Source organism: Xiphophorus couchianus, chromosome 8 (assembly GCF_001444195.1).
Source record: "Xiphophorus couchianus chromosome 8, X_couchianus-1.0, whole genome shotgun sequence".
In the NCBI taxonomy this organism is placed as follows: Eukaryota; Metazoa; Chordata; class Actinopteri; order Cyprinodontiformes; family Poeciliidae; genus Xiphophorus; species Xiphophorus couchianus.
Genome location: NC_040235.1, coordinates 19322146 through 19341881, shown reverse-complemented (window position 1 = coordinate 19341881; position 19736 = coordinate 19322146). Strand labels below are relative to the sequence as shown.

Here is a 19736-nt window from a genome sequence, read left to right as displayed (position 1 = left end):
AAATGGTTCTTAAAATATCACAATAAAAACGTAAGACACTACCCGGTCCACAGGAGCGCTGTTTACGTGTGAGGCGGCGGACGCCACTAGCTGCAGCTGTTATCGCCCTTCTTGCTGGGCGGTGGTGGTGAAGTGCAGCTCTGCCCCACAACAGAGCCGGAGCTTCATTGTGATTTCACAGCTGCTAAGTGCTTTTAAATAAAACAACTCACTCTCATGAACGGCCCGGTCATTTGCACGGACACCTGTCCCGTGACGACGTCTGCAGCCAGTGAAATATGATCCGAAAGCCGAGCCGAAAGGCTGCGAAGACCTCACCGGCTGCAGCAGGCCATGGTGCTGCCTTCACGTACCCGAGAGGAGTGCGTAAATAAGGCGGATTCATTGTGCATTCATGTAGCGTCGGCAGAGTGGGAAAAAATGCATATTCCTACACAGTTTTTACACAGGGGCTCTGGTAAATGGTTTTTAACATTTTTCCTGCAGTAACCCTCTTTGCGTCTTCATATCTGCGTAATTCTGTTGGAGGTAAAAGCACATTAACAACAAAGTAATGCTAAATACCTTTCTTTAAATGTCACGGCCATTAAATCTACCTCATTTGGCTTTTATTGCCAATCCTCAATATGGTTCTAAGCCAAGACCGTTTTATTGCATTTCGCAGTTATAAGTGAGGCAGTGTGCTCCTAAAGCCCCTTTTAGCAATACAATTGTTGTACTATTTTTTTTATGTGATCACATATTTACATAGAATAAGTAAATCTGATTAGTTATGGAAGTCTGAGCTCAGAGCTGGGAATGACAGCCTACACACTTAGCAATACAAGCCAAAAAACAATTTATTTATCTCGATTTTATTCATTAGAACAATAACAACAAAAGAACAAGTTCACAAACACACTATGTGTGCCAGTGGTTCATGGAGATATAAACTATCAGAAGTTCTTATATCAAATGAGTTTATGTCAACCATCTTCACTAAATTATATATGAGCTGCAGCCTATTAAACCAAGGCAATATTGTTGATTTTTTGACTAGAAACCTGCTAAAACTAATGTCCGAGTACAATAAATATGCTGAAGTGAGTCTTTTTAGGCCACAGAACATGTTTCGGGGATTTTATATGTTTTATATTCGGGGACACCTGAATGAAAGTTTGTTTTTTTCTATAATTTCTCCTTGTTACATCGTCTTTCTTGCATGCTACATCATCATATGTATGCTTCTTTATTTATGTATTTACTAATGAATAATCTTATTTTTAATCATCTATTAGAGTTTCCGCTTGCCCCCCCGACAAAAGCTATGTTACGTTTACAGCTTGTTTGAACCTCTAACAGGAAGACACATATTCTTGTGATTCATTGTAGGAAGCATGTGAGAAGCATAAATTGATTAAATTGGTCACAGAGGTTAACAGTACTTCAAAGTGGGGCAAAGATCAAAGCGGTCTTCTATTGTCTTTTAAAATAAGTGAATTAAAAAAGGCCATGGCTGTTTGTGGTTAATCTCCTGGGATGTTAAAATGGGATGTTTATTCACAGAGAGGACAGTTATGATTTAAACATGATTACAAAGCTTGATCTCTTTTTTTACATATGCAAACAAAAAAATCTTGTGAAGAATAGAGTAAGACCAAAATACTCCCCAGGTGCAGCTTGTTGCAAAAAATTACACACATGAGACCATTAAAGCTACCTCATTTAATTATTGGACACAAAGTCCAATAATTATCAGCAAATATTTCAGCATGATAGCACATGTGTTACAAGGCAAATGTGACAATGAAGTGGATATCAACTTGTGAGCCAAGCTTGAACAAAACAATAGCTCAGGATTTGGCCTGCAAGTTGATATCCAGCATGTCAGGGTGACTTGCAGAAACTCTATGCTAAAAATCATCTCTTCAAATTTACTTTGCATGACCAAATAAATGCATTTAAAAATGAAATGTCTGTTCTTTAGTATACTATAGAAACATGTTTACACAGTAATGTGTTGAAATATGTTTAAAACACGAGAGATATTTGTGTCTTGACCCAAACATAAAAATCTGCAGAAGCAAAATTGGAAGCTGGATGGGAGCCAAGTACAAAGCACCCAAGAAAAATTGTCTGAGGTTTAACAAAAATTGACAGATGGAAGATCACCGTTGAGCAAGTCAGTGACCCTAAAATAGTTACAAAGAAAGGTTTAGAGCAGTAGTTTAAGGAAAGTTTGACTGTTAAATTCCAATAAATGTGAAAAAATTACAGTAATGAAAATTTATTTTTTAGCAAGCCAACGTAAGAGCATTACATTAACCCTGTGCATGTTAAACAGGAAGAGTTGTCTACTCCTTATTAGCTCATTGGCTCCACCTAGAGGTTTGGAAGTAAAGGTACAGCAATGCAATGCATTTAATTAAGAGACCCAAATTAAATTGAAAATCTTCTTAAAAGTAAAATAAAAATTGCAAGTTTCTTATATGTAAAAAGGTGGAACTTGGAAGAAGCAGGATATTCCCTTTTGAAACAATGAGACAAATTGGCAGATTTCAAAATAAAGAACTTTTGTTTGTTTTTTAACTCCTTTAAAATTGAGTTTTCTTTTCTGACAGAATAACATCCACAAAAGTGACTGATCTTCAAGTATCTTTCTTTTTTTTTTTTTAGGAGAAAAACACCAAGGTGCTTAATTATTCTCACAAATCAGATTCAAAGATGTTTGGTAAGGCAGAAGTACTGCACTAAAAACACAAATTGTAAAATGTTTTAGCAAAAAGAATCAAAATCAGAGTCAGGTTTTATTTTATGTTCTTGCAGAGGAACAAAGTTTTTGCCCTTGGAAAAATACAGATCAACCGTGTATTACATATGAAAAAAAGCCTTCACAATGCATAAATATGTTTATTCAACTCATTTACACAAAGTTACAAAACCAATCTGACAAAATAACCTAATGACTGTTGAAAAACAAAAATATTTCAGCAAAAAAGTAAATGATTGCCAGTCATTTTGTTTCATTATTAAGTGCTGCACAAGGATGCTAAAAAAATCTTTCACGGCAAATACATCAAAATAAATAAATGATTGCTTACTACTACTAATCATAATTTACTTCCCTATTGCACAAAAAACTCCTCTTGATCGATATTAAAAATAAATTGCTCTGACTTGTTAAGTCGTTGTCAACATAAATTCACCAAACGTCAACACTTCCCTGTAAAAGGTTTACAAACTAATTTATGTAACGCACACAGCAGCTCTGAGTTACTTTGTCTGATCTTAAAGAGTCAACACTCACATCCATGCCTATTGGTACTGATGGTAAAGATGTGCAATGAAAGGTATATTAAATTAAAAAACAATAATAATGACAAAAAACAAATCTAACTTCTAGCATTATAGCAGCAGCACCATCACTGGAGCTGCTATTGTCACACCTAAAACATGTTCATAGAATAAATGTAGCATTTATTTTACTTTTCAAGTAAACACATTTTGATTTCCCGTTTTCCTGGGATAGATGATGGAAAACAGGTAAATTTTTCCTATCCCCTTGTCAAAACAGGAAAAAGAGGAGAACATTGAATTTGAGATAGGCACATGTGTGTTGAAGTTTTTATGTAAGGTGGAGGGGATGATGCAGTGATGTTGGCCTGTGCCACACAAATGAATTGGGTTGACAGTAGATTGTAGAGCAGGATAGTGATCTAAAACACACAGAAAAACCAACATGGAAAAGCTCCAGTCAGCCATTAATCACTTTCTATGGCTGTCTCAGTCCACAGACCTTAATCTTATTTCTCTTCATTTCACCGAGAAGACGGCATAAGGACCAAGGACTCTTATGTAAAGAAGAATGGTCAAAGAGTTTTGTCTCTGTTTTCTCTGACCTTGTGAAATGTTACATGAAGAAAGGAGGTTGTGCAAATACGAGGCAGTAGGGGCGCCAATAGGGGAAGCAATAATAATTTTGTAAAAAAAAAAAAAAAAAAAGTTGATAGAATGTCAGCAATTATACTCAAATTAAAGCTCGAATCTCCCCAAAACGTTAAGTATATAATTTTCCCGCAATAAATAATTTATAGGCTTTTTTCCACATCTTAAAACAGGGGCGCCAATAAGGCTAGAATAAGCTGAATGTAATACTGTCCAAGCAGGCAAGAAATAAAATAAAAATTCTAAGACTTGACATTTACAGAACACAATTATAAATACAGAAGCAAAGGCAACTGAAAGAATAATTTATGTAAAACTTTACAAGACAGACTTTAAAAGAGTCCTTCACTGATAGCATGTTATTCATTTTCAAACCAGTGGGTGGCTCTATTTACACACGTAAAAAACTTCAGTGCAAGTTAAACTTTCACTGATTATGAAAAACGGACGGATCTGACATTATTTACATAAGGCACATAGTTGAGATGTATTCCGGCTCACAGTTGCATTAAAAAAAACTCATAATAGCTCTGATACACACAGACATTAATATGATTCTGTACAGAAGTTTACGTACAATTATGGACATTAATGTTACATTCATTTTGAGTTTTTTATCGAAGCATTTGAACTGCTCTTTTTACAGAATGGAGAAACTATGAAGTATACAATTTCAATGTTTACTAAAAACTAGAACTGGAACTGCATATCTGAAGCACCGTGGATTTTCTGCACACATTGTCAAACATTTGAATACAGACTCAAATACATGCATACACCACTTCCATTAGTATCTGGATAATGTGGTTTTGTAAGCTGCAGCAAAACCATATGCTATTGTAACCAGTAAGAAACTATTTGTACCCTTTCTTTATCAGAAATTGTTGTTTAAATTGGTTAGTTTTCTGGGTTATGTTTAATAAGGTTGCAGCAATTCCAGAGACTTACTGGTAGCTAGCTTTATCCATCCGAAATTTTGCCTTGGATGTGCATTTTGGATCACGGTTCTCTTGGAACATCCGATAGCATCCAAGATTCAACCATGTGACCAAGGCTCAAGCCTGTTTTAAAATGGAAGATGCTGGAACAACAGTTTCATGTTCTCATTGTGAATGAGAACACGAAACAAGAAAAAGAAACTTCTCCACAATAGAGATTTTCAATAGACTTTCAAGCTTGAGCAAGGCAGAAATGTGCAGCTGCCCACATGGACAAACCAAATGCACAAAGAGACAAAGATGGACTGTTTGGTCACAGTGACTTTAGACTTTCAAACATAAGCAGTGTATAAAACACCTGGCATGGTGGTGGTAGTATCAAGCTATCAGGGGGTAATTTGCCAAAGTACGGCTAGAATAGTGGAAGGTGTCTACCTCCTTTTTCGTAAACTCACCCATACCTCGGACAAGATTCCACGTTCCAATAAGTCAAAGGCCCCACATAGAAATCAAAACTGGCTTGAACTATGATTAAAAGCTGAGCCAGAAAACCTAGCTATTTAAATCTCTACCATTTCTGAAGAAAAACAAATCAGTGTTCCCAAAAGCCTGTTAAAAAAAGCATGTGGTGGAATTGAAATTTGCAAATGGGCATTTATGCAAATATTTATAGAAGTGCATGTCTATTTTCGAGCCTGTGTGTCTAATGTTGACTGTGTGAATCAGATAACATACCCAATAAATTCAAACTTTCAACGAATTAGAAGTTTCACATTGTATTATCAGGCTAAAAGCTCATGATGAGTACATTTAAACTTCTCACTGGACCCATAAATGTATGTTTCTCACTTTTAATTAAATGTATCCAGACTTTTATAGAATCAAATCTGAAGTCTTCATTGAAGAAGATTGACACTTCTTTAACATTTTAGCTGTGATTTACATCATATGGCTGGGATCAATTAACTGTGCTTGTTCAACATGAATTCAAAGGACAATTAAAAAAAAAAAATACAAATAGCTGATGGTATTTTTTTATAGGAGCAAGTGAAGATGTACCTAAACCACATGTTGCATATGGAGTGAAAATACAAAATACAATTTTTCAACCAAACTCTTTCTCTAAGTTTTTAGTCCACAATATCTCTTTCTTGTTCCCTTGCATTTCCTGTACAGATATAAAAGAGTGAGTCTTGTATTTGGTTTAGAAAAGGACAGCAAATTAGGCAACTTTACCAAAATTCTTTCAGAATTATACAAAGCTTAGATTCACCTGCTGAATGCAGTGCCTAGCCTTTCTCAGTCCAGAGTCACGTCTTTTTGGGGTTTTGCAGTTTCTGCTTGCGGAGATGAGCTTCGATCTCATGCCTGAAGAAGAGCATTCCCAGCTGGCCATGCGAGGCCTCGTTCATGGCCTTGGACTGCATGCACATTCGGTACTGGTCTGGCGGCAGCTCGTCGGCGCAATGCTTCTCGTGCCACAGGTGGAAGAGGCCGCGTGACGGCGCTCGGACGACCAGGAGGTTGCTGTGGAGGTACTTTCTGTAGAGGTGGACGTCTTCGCCGCCCCAGCCTTTGATGTCAATGTCAAAACCTCCTGGCAGAACAGACATGGTCATCAGAAGACGTGTCAGTGTGTAATGCTAAACATGTTGCGGCATGGCTCACAGTTATGGTGTCATATTCACTTCCTTAAAAAAAAAAAAAGATATTGGAAAAGAGGTTGCAGTTTTTCATTGAGAGATTTGTCAGTTAGAACGATGAAGGCTGCTTCCTGCAAGGTTCACGACTCCCTTCTGTTTTATTTTGATTGCTATATCTGCCTTTCACAACATTGAACTTTGTTACAATGGTCTTATTTAAACTGAAGGAAAAAAAGAAAGTGCTGCACTTCTTTGAACTGAAGGTTTTTACAAGTCTGGAAATGTTCTTTACTATCTTCTAAAAATATTTTATTGATATACCAAAAACCTCCAAAACCAAATAAACAGTAAGTCCAAGATTGTACTCAATTATCAGACAAAAAGTAAGCCGAAGATGAAAATGCCATGTTCGAAAAGCTAAGTACAGCTTTGCTGCTTCCAGAAGATTCAGGAGGGAAAATAGATACCAGCTGCTTACGAAATGCAAATGAATAATTGATCAGGAAACGTAGCCACCTCGGTAAAAGAGTTGTGTGTTAACACAGGATGGAAAGAAATCAGTAATAACTTTATAGAGAATCTGTTACAAATCCATTTCTAAATTATTGGAACTCCCTCATTGTATGATGAGAAAGGCTATTCAAGAACAGAAAATAATTTCAACATTGAACAGTCTTTTCAGGTTGGTGATCAAGGCAACAGTGCTAACAATTATGTCCACTTTTTCAGCCACAGCTTTTTCCATTTTACCTTCATCTCTGTTGAGACTCGAAGAAGGGATTTTGTTGAATGATCTTCTTTTTCCTTTTACATTGAGGTTAGATTCCAATCAATTTAATCAATTAAATCATCTCAATACCTGGTAAAAATCACATGTGATTATAAATACATAAATTAGTCATGATAAGCAGTGAACCCTCGTTTTACTATGCCTGTAATTCGTGATCTCATTTTATAATAATGGTTCCAAGTTGAGGAAGCAAGGTATAATTTAAGGAAGAGCTCTCTAGCAGTGATCTGCATAACTTCTATAGCTTTTGGGCTGAATTTAAATACAAGTTTCATGAGTTCACAATTAAAATGTCAAGGTGAGGGTCTTTTGTTATACATATTATTTTTTTTATTGCAGAGCAAGAGTGAGATTTTGTCTTCTGTAGCTAAAAGTAAGTATTTTCACAGAGCTCAAACTGCTTTAGTGAGAGGGGAAATGTCTGTGACTAAGACAGGAGGCCAAGCAGCCTTCTGGTAAAGCACTTTAGATAGTCATAGTCTGGATGACTGGAAGTCTTCACACATTACGTCACTGCATGAATCATTTTGCTAACATAAATTGATCAAGTTAAACCTTTGACAATTAGTGCTGGAGTCTATGTGCAAACAAAAGCAAGTACAAAAGCTGCTCATCTTTTCCTTTATTAGGGCATTTTAGGAACTTTAGACAGAATCCATGCTTTACGGTTTGTGTATTTTTGGTCTAAAAATAAAACACAGAATTACAGATTTCAAATCGAAGGGAATTAAAACTGACGAATAGGTGTAACTTTATAAAATACCATATCAACTAAAAATGAATTTATTTCAGTAATTTTATTTGAAAAGTGAACTTTCATTTGAAAGATTATGGCTGACAGGCAATGAAAACCCAAAATCCAGTGTCCCGTAGAATTAAAAGATTACTTTGAATCTATTAAGATTTTTCTCGAATGTAAAAAAAAAAAAAAAAGGACAAATCAGAAAGCTTATGTTATGCCCTTCACAGTCACAGAGACAACTGATAACTAGACAACATTCCAGCAGAGGTACATGGCTTTCCCTCACAAGGAGGGTAAGGCACAAAAGGCATATGAATGGAAAGTCGAGTGGAAGGAAAATATTTTGGTACAAAAAAGAACCTTGTGAAGACAAACCTATTTAAGAATTTGAGGAAGAATATCAAGGCATACACTGAAGCTAGACAAAGTGCATAAAGAGCCTCAACACATAGAATTATCCAGGACATTAGTCCCGAGTAAATTAGGTGGTGTTACGTCACTCCAGAAATAGAGACGCCAGAAGTGTTCTTATTTTAAGCACGAGCCCCAATTACATACTGAATGCATGTACTATATTGCACATAGCTATACTCTTGAGTAGGGTGTTAGTTATTTTATAAAAATAGTTTCTTATTGGTCCTATGCAATATTTCATTCTTTTAATAAACTGGATTTTGATTTTAATGAGCTGTGAACCGTAATCATTTAAATTAAATTATCACTCTGTGTGTAATGAATCAATGTAATATACGAGTTTCACTTTTTCATGACAGACAGACAGGGCATAGGAAGATTCTGAGCTATACTGTTGCTGCTTCATTAAATTACCGTTCACGGTAATATAATAATACCAAAGCTCTGTATCGTGAATAGTAATGCAATCCTGAGCCATTAGTGCTCTGCTGTTTTTCGTGTCCGTTCAGCGGCGGCACCATTAGGACAACAGCAAGGATATTACTGCCGCATCTGATGAAGCCGTTTTTACTGTGCAGTGTCACGCCTCTATTCAGACAATCAGCCCTCAGGAGGAACCAATTATGGATTCCTGCAGCCGTTGTAAAGTGGTGTGACTGCTATGTAAATTCTGTTGTGTAATCCTTACCTATGTTGATAAAGTCAGACCTGTATTGGCAGGTCATACCAAAACCGAAATCCCTCCAAAAGCCCGTGTCTTTCTTGATCACCTAGAAGGAGAGTTGCAAACATATTGTGAAACACGCACAGTAGGATTTGGAGACTTAGCTGCATAAGAGGATAAGTATTTCTAAACCGTCTCCACAAGTAGTCAGGAAAATGAGAAAGTATGGTTCATTCATGTGTTACCAGTTGTTGCTCCACAGGTGGGATGTGCTCTGGACTTCCATAAATGAGGGCAGGGTTGTACTGGCTGAATAACACTGGGTAGAACACCTTTTTACCTGCAGGGACAAAGCAGGGTTTGACATTTGCTGGTGTTCCTAATGATAATTTAGTCACCTAGAATTTTATTAGTCCCAATAATTATTTCGCTGGATGAAACTACCACTGAGATTTCAGAATGAAGCATAGAGCAAATGTGGTGATTGATCACATTTCACACCATGTACCCTTAATTCATTTATTACCAATGTGAACTTTAATTTAACCTCAATTCCACATTTCCAAGTCAAAGCCGTTTTCTCAGATATCTGCAGTCCCCTCTTTAAAATGTCTATTCGGGCCTGAGGGAGTCCCTACACCAAAACCATATCAGCACAATGTGAAGTGCTTCTATTCCCGGCTCCTCCTGGATTTCTGAACTCCTCATCTCTTCTCCGACAGCAGCACTTATCACGGAAAATGACACGCTAGTGACAAGAAATGCCAGTGGAAAGTTAATTACCAGATTTGTCAGGGTGCTGCACACAACAGGCAGCCGGGATCTATTCCTCTCAAGTGTGGAGGTATGACAATGAAAGCTTGAGGAGAAAAGATTTGATAGAAAAGATGAAGGGAATTTACTGTCTAGTTAACTTTTAGATGTGTAGTCAATTCTAGGGAAATCTTTTTTACTTTCGAAAAACAAAGGGCTGAGAAATGAAAAAGGATCCCATGCTCACTGAAGTATGGTAGATGATCTATGATACTGTGGGTCACTTGGATTGTTTTGTCAGGATGTTGTTTTATTAAAACAGTTTTATCGATGTATACCTCCACCTTTTACTGTTAGAAAGCCCTCTAAAAATTAACCACGTGACTTTTTCCTCCACTTAGTCCCAACAAGTGGGACTAAGAGGAGAAATAAACATAATCTGTAAAATCAGACACACACCGCTTCTGATTATTGTGTGAATTCCAGATACGTCTCAAAAGCTACAATTAGTCAGAAGTAAAAGCTGCAATGTTTTCAGTGTAGAAGAGACTTTAGCTTGTTTTCTGTTGTAGAGTTTGTGCAGCACATCACCTGGCTGTGTGTTGAGTCTGCAGGTGTTGAGGAAGTCGGCGGTGAAGTAGATGTCCACATCACAGAAGAAAAGCAGAACATTGCCTCCCTTCCACGCTCGGGCCCCGACGTCTAGGCCTCGACCCCGAGAAAACTCCTCGTCCAGCTGAAGCAGTGTGTAGTTCTTGAAGCTGGTCTCCCTTTAAAACGCACACACACCACGTGAGTCAGTAGAGAAGAAGACATTTGGTCATATGATGAAACTCTTTTTGATGGAACTGCAACTGAACACAAAGCAGTCTTTGTTCGTAGCAGTAAAGTATTTATTAATACTGTTTACAAGTATTTTAAAAGCATAGATAAAATTGTTCTCGCAAATTTTTGCAGACTGTCTTGATTTTCTGCTGTACGTGGCTGATTAATGCGATTATCTCCCATCACTGAAGCATGGACATATTTTTCAAGTGCAACAGCGTTTACATGCATCACCAATGAGCAATATAATTAAATTGTAAAAAAAAAAAAAGAAGACTTGAAATGGAAAACAGTTTCTAGACTTAGTAGACTCAAAGAGATCTTTGAGTTCAGTGCTGATTTGGATCTAGATGACTGAAGAGGAATCATTAATTCGGGCCGCAGTAAAACGAGCCCGTCTGTCTCTGTGGGTTTTCATTGCTGTGGCGCGAGTAAGGAGAAACAGCTGGATCCAGCTGCACACAGCTGTGGCTTTTTCTTTGATCATAACAATTCACACTGTTAGTCAATAATCCTTTACTCCAGCGTGTGCCCATGCCGACACACAGCAGGTCACACACACATCCCGACATCTTTTTCACATGGTACCGAGCCTGAGGAAAAAGTGGCTCACGTGTCCAAGTTTAAGGCAGAACAAACAGATGGAAACATCATTTTTCATACAAGTAGCTAATAAAACGCATGGAAAAAGCAGCTACAAAGATTTCTTTAGAGGAATTCATTGTAACGAAGGGAAAGAGTTTTTCCCTTTAGGTAGCTTGAATCACCCAGAGTGTCATCCCTCTGCTATGTATGGGTTTTTAAGTCCATGAATACCGTGCATTAGCATAATATTTTCCTCTTGCACTCATGTGTAAACACCTTTGACACATTCCAAACCTTTCCGCCTCTCCCAGAAATACGACAGCAAAACCTTTTGATCCCAAATGTCTCTAAACCTAAAAAATACCAGCAACATGATGCACCTTACCGCTTATTTAACTTTGTGAGCAACCGTCTTCACATTCCAAAGCTTTCTGATGACTTCAGACTTCAAGACGCATGATGTCCGCATGTAACTACATGTCTGTGTGTGCTGTGAGGTGCAGTCGGCTGAAGCACAGATAACAGAGTCCATATCTGTCAGCACAACATGAATCCAAACAGACTGAGTGTCTGCACAGAGTCCCAGGAGAGCAGGACGGTGTACAGATGGCACCAAACTGGCCACAGATGGCAAACTGCAGAACAATGACTCTGCTTGTTTTAAACAACTTTAACGCAACTCCAGCTGCATTCATGTGTTGATTCAGTCTCAGCTTTAAATGTGACAGGAAGTGAGTGAGAGACCAACTAAACCTGTAAACTGTTAAGAGAAGCACCTGCAAGGATTTCGTCAGCATTATGGTGCCTTGGAATAGTATTCAAACTCTGACCTTTTTGACGTTCAGCCACATTGCAACCATGAACTTTCAGATATTTTAATCCGATTCTGTGTGGTAGGAGAACACAAAGAAATACATAAACTGTGAAGTGGAAGGGAATTGCTACATGGAGGATTTTAAACTCTTATCAAATTCTAAACTAGAGTAATCCTGGACTCTAACTGGGGCATTATAAGACATGAAAACCTTTGATCTAACCCATTCCATTATGACTGACTGCATCTTTAAAATTATCCTCCTACCTTCTGGTGAACCTCCACCACAGCCTCAAGTCTTCTGCAGTCTCTAACAAATTTTCTTTCACAATCTATCTCTATTCATCAACACTGACCAGCTTCCCAGGTCCTGGTTAAGAAAAGTACCCCCAAAACATTGGACGAACGACAACTCTCCTCCAGAGGCACAATGTGCAGCTTGGCCTCTTTTCTTGATTAATTTTATTTTGCCTTACAGTTAAGGTGGTGAGCCACGTCTTTGTAGGTCTAGAGGTTTGCCATGGTATTTCCATTTTCAGGTCAGGAATTGAAAAGTGCCTCATGGGATGTGCAAAGCACAGCAAATTATTTTATAACCTAGTTCTGCTTTAACATTTTCCACAACTTTATCCCTGACCTTTCTGCAATGTACCTTGGTCTTCATGAAGTTGTTCAATCACATTTTCTCTAAAAAACCTTTGAAACCTTCACAGAAGAGTTGGATTTCTACTGATATTAAATAACACAAAGGTGGACTGCATTAACTCTTTAGCTAACTTTTAAAGGAAAATAACCCTGGGGTGCATTTGTAAAATAAAACATATAGTATATAAAGCTCACATATATTATAACTATCCACTTTCCAACAGGAACTACTTTGTGTAGATTGATTAAATACAATTCCAGTAAAATTCATTGACGTTTGTGTATTTGCTGAAAAAAGATATATATCACTAAGGTGTCATTCAGGAAAATAAACTTTGACCTAATTTTTTAATTGCTCATACTTAAGTTGTTCTTTTTCTTTGTACTTGGAGTATTTTACAGATGGAACATTAGTCTGTGGGTGAGCATGACAAGACTGAGGACAATAAAGAAGCTCCATTCAGCTCAATCCACTGTCTCTTTCCTGTGTTTTGTCTAGACATTGGAAAGAAAGTGTCACTCATGAAACATTATTTTTGATTTACTGCTTTGTCCTGTGGTCTTTCGCCCATTGAAAGCCTATAAACATACCTACAAAGCAAGAGGGAGGAGAGATGGGGAGAGATATTAAATCTAAAGTCTGCTAAAATGTACCTGTTTCATAATTACTTAGGCTGTCACCATAGTTCAGTTTGCAAACAATTCAAGAAAGCATTAAATAAAACAAACGGCTTTAAAAAGGTACAAGTGGGCGGACTTGGGATTTCTTGTGCATATTTACAATTCAAACACAGTCGAGGATAATCCATCACTTGTTTAATGATACTGATAAATTCCTGATTATTTACAATAGTAGGTGTTGAAAGCCAGGTTTATTTTTTGAAAGAACTGGGTAGTTGACCTTTTCATAAACTAGTAAGGAAATCCTATTAAAATGAAATCACTGATTGAATTTGCACGTTACCCAAACGGAATGCGAAAAGATACTTATAAAGAGGGCACAACCAGCAAGTCAGTGTAACCCTACTTAAATCCATGTTCTCATAGTTGCTTTTATTATTTTGATCTTTTGTCACCCACACACAACTCTGCTTGTTCCAACACATTCCTTTTCACTACTGCAGATAAGATGGTCTGCACCCTGCTTCAGCTGAAACTGTGTCAGTAAGAAGTCTGTGAAAAAAAACTGCCCCAAAATGTCTCAGCTGCAGGTCTTATCCTGTTAGCTACACTCGGTGAGGACAGGGTGGAGGATACTGACTCCAAGCATGACGCTTGTTGATGAAACAGACTTCAGTGTAAGCTCCAAATCTGTGGCTTCCGTTTACTCCTGTCACTTTTGGTTGGAGACCAACTGAGCCTGCTTCCTTTAAAAGCAATGATAGTGGTATTGGTTTTTAAATGGGAATCCCAGGGCCATCATTTTGCTCGAGTTTGAAAAAAAAGAAAAAACATTCAATATCTATTGAATGCATTGTCCTCATTTCTTTTCATACATCAAATGTCTCTACAATCAATACTGTGGCATCATATTAAATGGCTTGGCTTGTAGTCAAAATGAAGAACTGAACCATGCTGCTCTGCTGTGCTTATTCCTTTAGTTAGAAATTATATAAAAAAAAAACAGTCAGTGAAGTGAACAATGATTTATGGGATGTTCAAACCAGCCACAAAGGACCCCAGAACAAGATTCAAAGAAATGCAGGATTCACTTGCCTCAGTTAAGGTCAGAGATTATGCGTCCATCATAAAAATAAAAAAATAAAGAGAGACTGTGCAGAACACATTTTGATAACTGATGAGTACTGATGAGACAAAAGCTAAACTCCTTAAAAGGTGTGTGTCCTATTATATCTGCTGTAAAAGTAACAAAGCTATACAGAAATATAGCATCATATGGAGGTGGTGTCATGGTCTGGGGTTATTTTGCTGCTTCAGGACCTTATGTGATTATGTGACATGACCTTAAAAAGAATGTTCATGATTGAAAAACCTCTTTGTGGCTGAATTACAACAATTCTGCTATTATGAAGGGGCCAAAAATTCTCCACAGCTGGAAAAAACTTATTGCAAGTTATCGTAAACACTTCATTGCAATGGTTACCGCTGAGGTTGGCCCAACCACTTACTATGTTTAGGCGGCAATAACATTTTCAAACAGGGATATGCAGGTTTGGATTTTTTTCTCCCTTAATAAGAAACAACTTCATTTAAAAACTGCATTTTGTGTTTTCTTGTGTTGTCTTTGACTAATATTTAAATTGGTTCTGTTCTGGAAATTAGGAAGTTTGCGAGTCACACTGATAGAAAGTGTGAAAAAGGGCTTATATGTCCATGCAAACAAGTCTATTATGACAGCAGCTAAAGATACTGTAGAGTTAAATATTTAAATAAATAACTGATCACACTCTTAGGTGAACCTTCACCAGACTGGGGAGACCAGGGTCCCGTCCTGGAGCCAGAAGCTCAGCGGCATGTGCCCAAAATATTTCAATTATTCTCAGTTGTGAATATTTGTCTGTTAGTTAGCAAGGTCAAAACAGGAAACCATGCAAATGCTTAGCATCATCATTTTAATAATATTTTTGTTGTGAGCTAACTGAAGGATGAATTTTACACTCACATTTTTTTTTATTTTGCATGGTTCTTCACGAGTTTTACCCAACACAACCCTGGAAACAAAGTGACTCATGCTTTATTGTTGATTTACCCGAATGAAGGCTGGTGATTTTTCTCTAAACAGCCAACAGCAAAGACAAAAATACCTGGTATTTTAGTGAGCTACTTAATCAGTAGACCACACGTGTAATGGAAGGGTGAACACAAGCTGGCAGAGGCCTCGGGCAAAACGGTTACACAAGTTAATGACACCGAGTAATTTGTACAGTGCATTTTTGACAGATCTGCAAAAGAACATGGAAACTTTGCGGCTCTGATTTGTGTGCCTTTCAATCCATTCATCAGCTCCCTGTACTTCTGTCCAGTTAATTTGTCCTCAGGGCTCCACGGGATTTACTTGAAGCATCCAAGAAGTGACTGAAATGCCACAAATGATAAGGTGCACGTTATTAACAGGAGAAAAAAAAAAATCATGGAAATTTTTAAAATGAAATGATTCACCATGTCATGCAATTGTTTTCTTTCATCTGTTTCCAGTTTTCTACATAAACCTTGTTTTTTTTTTATCCTTGGGATTTAATGCTTTTTTTCCATGTTAGCATTGCTTATGATCGTATCTTCTCTGAGTTTCTTTCAGTTTTTCCCCTTCAGCCATCAGCTGCTCTGTGTGTCCACAACACAGCCATTATTTATGTGTATTGACTGACTGGTATCCAGTTAGACCAGATGACTCGTGTTTCTCTCTTCTTCACACACCGTCTCCTTCCCTCTCAAACCCTACCTTCTATTCCTCTTTGTTTCACATCGTTTTATATCTCTATTCCGAGCCACATAGGGCTCATAAACTCACAGGACCCCCCCCCCCCGTGAATGGGTCTGAGGCTTTGAAGTGCGGATTTCAAAGCCTTATATTTGAAAGTACAGCTTCTGATTCAGTCTATTTTTAACAAGCATCCCAAGTGTCTGGCAGAAAAAGGTTAAAAAGTGAGAACCGGCCTTCTTACAGGTTCATCAAAAATGTTTTCTATGTGTCTAAATAATATACAGTGAAGACATAAACTGTGTTAATTGAAAGCAAAGAGTGTGACTGCAATGTGATCTTGCAGGACGGGAAAAAAAAAAAAAAAAGACCAACTTGCTTGAGGCTATTTGTGAGAAGAAACAAACTAAGCCAGTTAGTGGAGCTGAACTGAATCTGTTAAAAGTGAGCTGCAGAAACGGATCTCTGTCTCTAATAATGCCGACATCGCTGCAGGGTAAATTATGCTTGGGAAATAAAATGTGTTCATCTATAGTTTTATTTATCCATGTCAAAAGTTCAATAAAATTCTGTGTGAAGGTAAAATGTAGAAACAAAAAGGTTATTAGTTTCGAATTGCTTCTTTTGAAATAGATTTCCCCCAAGTAGATGCAGCAGCCTTTGCGTCCTCGCCAAAGGCAGGAAATCCCCTTTACAATTTTCCTCTCATTAAAAAGAATAACCCAGCCTCTGGAAAACGTTATACTAGGGAGATATTCATGCGGTCATGGTTTGATTATAGGAAACACCATCCAAATTGCTTTTAAAGTAAGTATTTACAAATAAAAACAAACAAAATATGTTGGTAACAAACAACTGTAGACTTGCTACCAGGGTGAGAAAGATTAAACAGCTAATTAACAAACATCAACTTCAGACTCCAGAGAAGGGATGGGGGGTAATATTGCATTATTTATTATATGTTCATTTTTTTTACTTCGGTAATACTTGTGACGTGTGGAATTAATAACAGTAATTCTTTCAAACCACAAAAAAAATTTTTTGATTCAGATTGTAAGTTTTGTCGTCTCGTTTGTTTTCCTACAGATACTATAAAAAAGAAAAATAAATAAATAAATAATCACAAATTAATGCTACTTTTTAATTTCAAGATGTGATAGATCACACCCTGATGCGTTTTTGCTATACTCCAAGAACAATCCTAAATCTCTTTAGGATCTCATCTAATCCAAAACCACCTTTCAGAGATTCCATCTTCATTTCAACCTTTTTTTTCCAAGTTTTTTTATTTTATTTTTTATTCATTATTGAAAGTTTAACTCTGCCTGTTTTACAAATCACTGACAGCGAGACAATGAGACGTTGTGCAACACTGGAGATGGTCCGACTGCTTCAAGGCCACACGCAAACTTTGTGCCCGCATCACCATAGAAACCCCTCAGGGAATCAGTCACTTCAACTCACAATGGACCCGACTCCCGATCAGCCAACAGCCACTGTCTCCCTAGGTGGTGACTGTGCATGCGTGTGTGTGTGTGTGTGTGTGTGTAGAAATCTGTGCAAAAAGCGCTGAGTGAGTGAGGGATGATTGCAGGCATGTTGTAAATTATCAGTGTTGGCTGGAAGCTTTCCAGCTCTTCTGTACGGGTGGCACACTGCTCCATTATTCATTAGATACATGAGTGGCTGTGGCAGGACGAAGAGCCAGGAGGAGTGTGTATGTTTTGCATTTGTGTGTCATGACAGGAAGAATGATTACAGAGGAGATTATTCTGGTTACGTGCGGAAAAATGGCCAAAAGAAATATAAAAAAATACATAGATTTTTGCAGCATTTATTCTGTTGGTTTCCCTGCAGTATGTGATTCAAAAGGCTGAAGTTGGCTACAGATCAGACTCACCTAGATGTGTTCTCCAGAGTGCTCCGGACTTCACTCATCTGCTCTTTCCCAAAATACACCACGGTCAGATGTACTTGGCCATCCTGACGCACACAGACTTCCCTGTACACAAAGGATGGGACATTAGGGATGAAAGCTTTATGTAAACTGAGCGGAGACTCGAGGGGATTGACAGGAAGAAGGAAAATCAAGGTGACATAAGAGTTTATACAGAAGACTTCAACGTTTCACTATTGCCAGAACAAAAGAAGTGGAATAAGAGCTTCAGTACTAGGCTGAGACTCTACTTTCAAAAGTCTATGCATATCGCTTTAAGAAGATAAAGTAATTCTTAACCCATTTAACCCCACAGCCAACAATTGTTGCCAGACATTTTTTGTAGGAAGAGATAAAATAAAAATGGATAATGCCACATATTGATTTAGTATGCATAAGCAATGTAGACTCAAAGTTAACAATAAAATAATAAATGGACGAAGCCAGATGAGATCCCCGTTTCCACAAAATGCGTCAAAGCATGACCAAGCCACTCGCATATATTCAACGACCCATTGTGCCCGCATCACCATAGACCCATAATAGATTCACGTATCTATTATGTAAGGTTTTTGCACGTTCACATTTAATCTGTGCACAGAGACGCAAACCAGCCCCTAATGCTCCTGTTTAACATGATGAATGATGCGCAGGCAGCCATTATTCCAGCTCACCCAACCACAGTTGATGCAACATTTAACATCTTCTCAGGCATATTAAGCAATCGTTTTTCATATTATATATATATATATATATATATATATATTTTTTTTTTTTTTTTTAATTAATTTATTTTTTTGGCTGGCTGTTCCTGCTGCTGGAAGTGGGGAAGGAATATCCAGTGTATTCTATTACTCCAATAATAAATCTACAGTGGGACTCCCAAAATTAAAGCAGCCGATTCTACTAATGCAGGAGTTGAATGCAGCCCGTTTGCTGAGAGCAGCAGCTTGGAAGCTGATCTACATGTAAACTTGCATGAGGCAGCAGCATATAGGCTGTCTGTATAGAAATGTAAATATATGCATTGTGAAAATAAATGTAACTGTATGCATTTGGGTGATTAGCTGATAAATTTGAGAAGATTCAAAATGAATTTAAAAGATATTGCAAGTTGGACAGCATTGTGAAATTGTGCAGTTTGTGTAAACTCAAGGTTCATCAAATTCATAAAGGAATGGAGCTTGATGACACAGAGTATTGCTTTCTCTTTTTGGAGCAAAATCTTATTGCCATTTATGTTTTGAGGTATAGATTAATATACAGATTGACACACATTTGGCAGCAATAATGCACCCTTAAGGTAGTCTGCCAACATAAATGAAATTCAGAAAAGGAGACAATATAAGAACAGAAGGATCAGTTTATGCTGGAAGCAAGAAAGTGAAGTTTAAGTACTGCAAGAAAACTTTGTGTTTATAATCAGTTGTCATGCCTTTAAAGTAGAGCTTTTATTTTAAGATGGAGTGGTTTCTATAGTAACATTTCAACTATCAATCATATACGCATGATAAAAGACAAGTGTTTGCTTAACAAGGCGGGTGTTACTCTGGTGTAGCATCAGGAAGTCTGCTTCCTATACAGAAACTAAATAACAAAATTTATCTAAATACATCAAAGCCATGGGATTAGAGATACCATGAGAAATCATCTGGTGGCTGGATTTGGATGATTTTTTAAAGCT

At 37.5% G+C, this 19736-nt stretch overlaps 1 protein-coding gene and 1 long non-coding RNA gene across 3 annotated transcripts in view; one reads left to right on the top strand and one right to left on the bottom strand.

The window, feature by feature from the left end:
• Positions 1–439: 439 nt before the first annotated feature.
• On the top strand, positions 440–4112 carry LOC114149530 (uncharacterized). Its single transcript, XR_003596525.1, has 2 exons — positions 440–2478; positions 2523–4112. It is a non-coding gene; the product is annotated as an uncharacterized LOC114149530 (long non-coding RNA).
• Positions 2870–19736, bottom strand: part of csgalnact1a (chondroitin sulfate N-acetylgalactosaminyltransferase 1a) — a 37182-nt gene continuing 20315 nt past the window's right edge. The window contains exons 4-9 of one of the 2 annotated variants that reach the window (XR_003596524.1): positions 18017–18118; positions 10460–10638; positions 9361–9455; positions 9140–9221; positions 4702–6459; positions 2870–4620 (exon numbers count right to left, since the gene is read on the bottom strand). Coding sequence is in view for 1 of the 2 variants with exons in the window: in XM_028025497.1 (XP_027881298.1) it covers positions 6173–6459; positions 9140–9221; positions 9361–9455; positions 10460–10638; positions 18017–18118 (745 nt within the window). In the remaining variant the exon portion in view is untranslated. Of the gene's footprint in view, positions 6460–9139; positions 9222–9360; positions 9456–10459; positions 10639–18016; positions 18119–19736 lie in introns of both variants that reach the window. The other variant, XM_028025497.1, reaches the window with a different exon arrangement.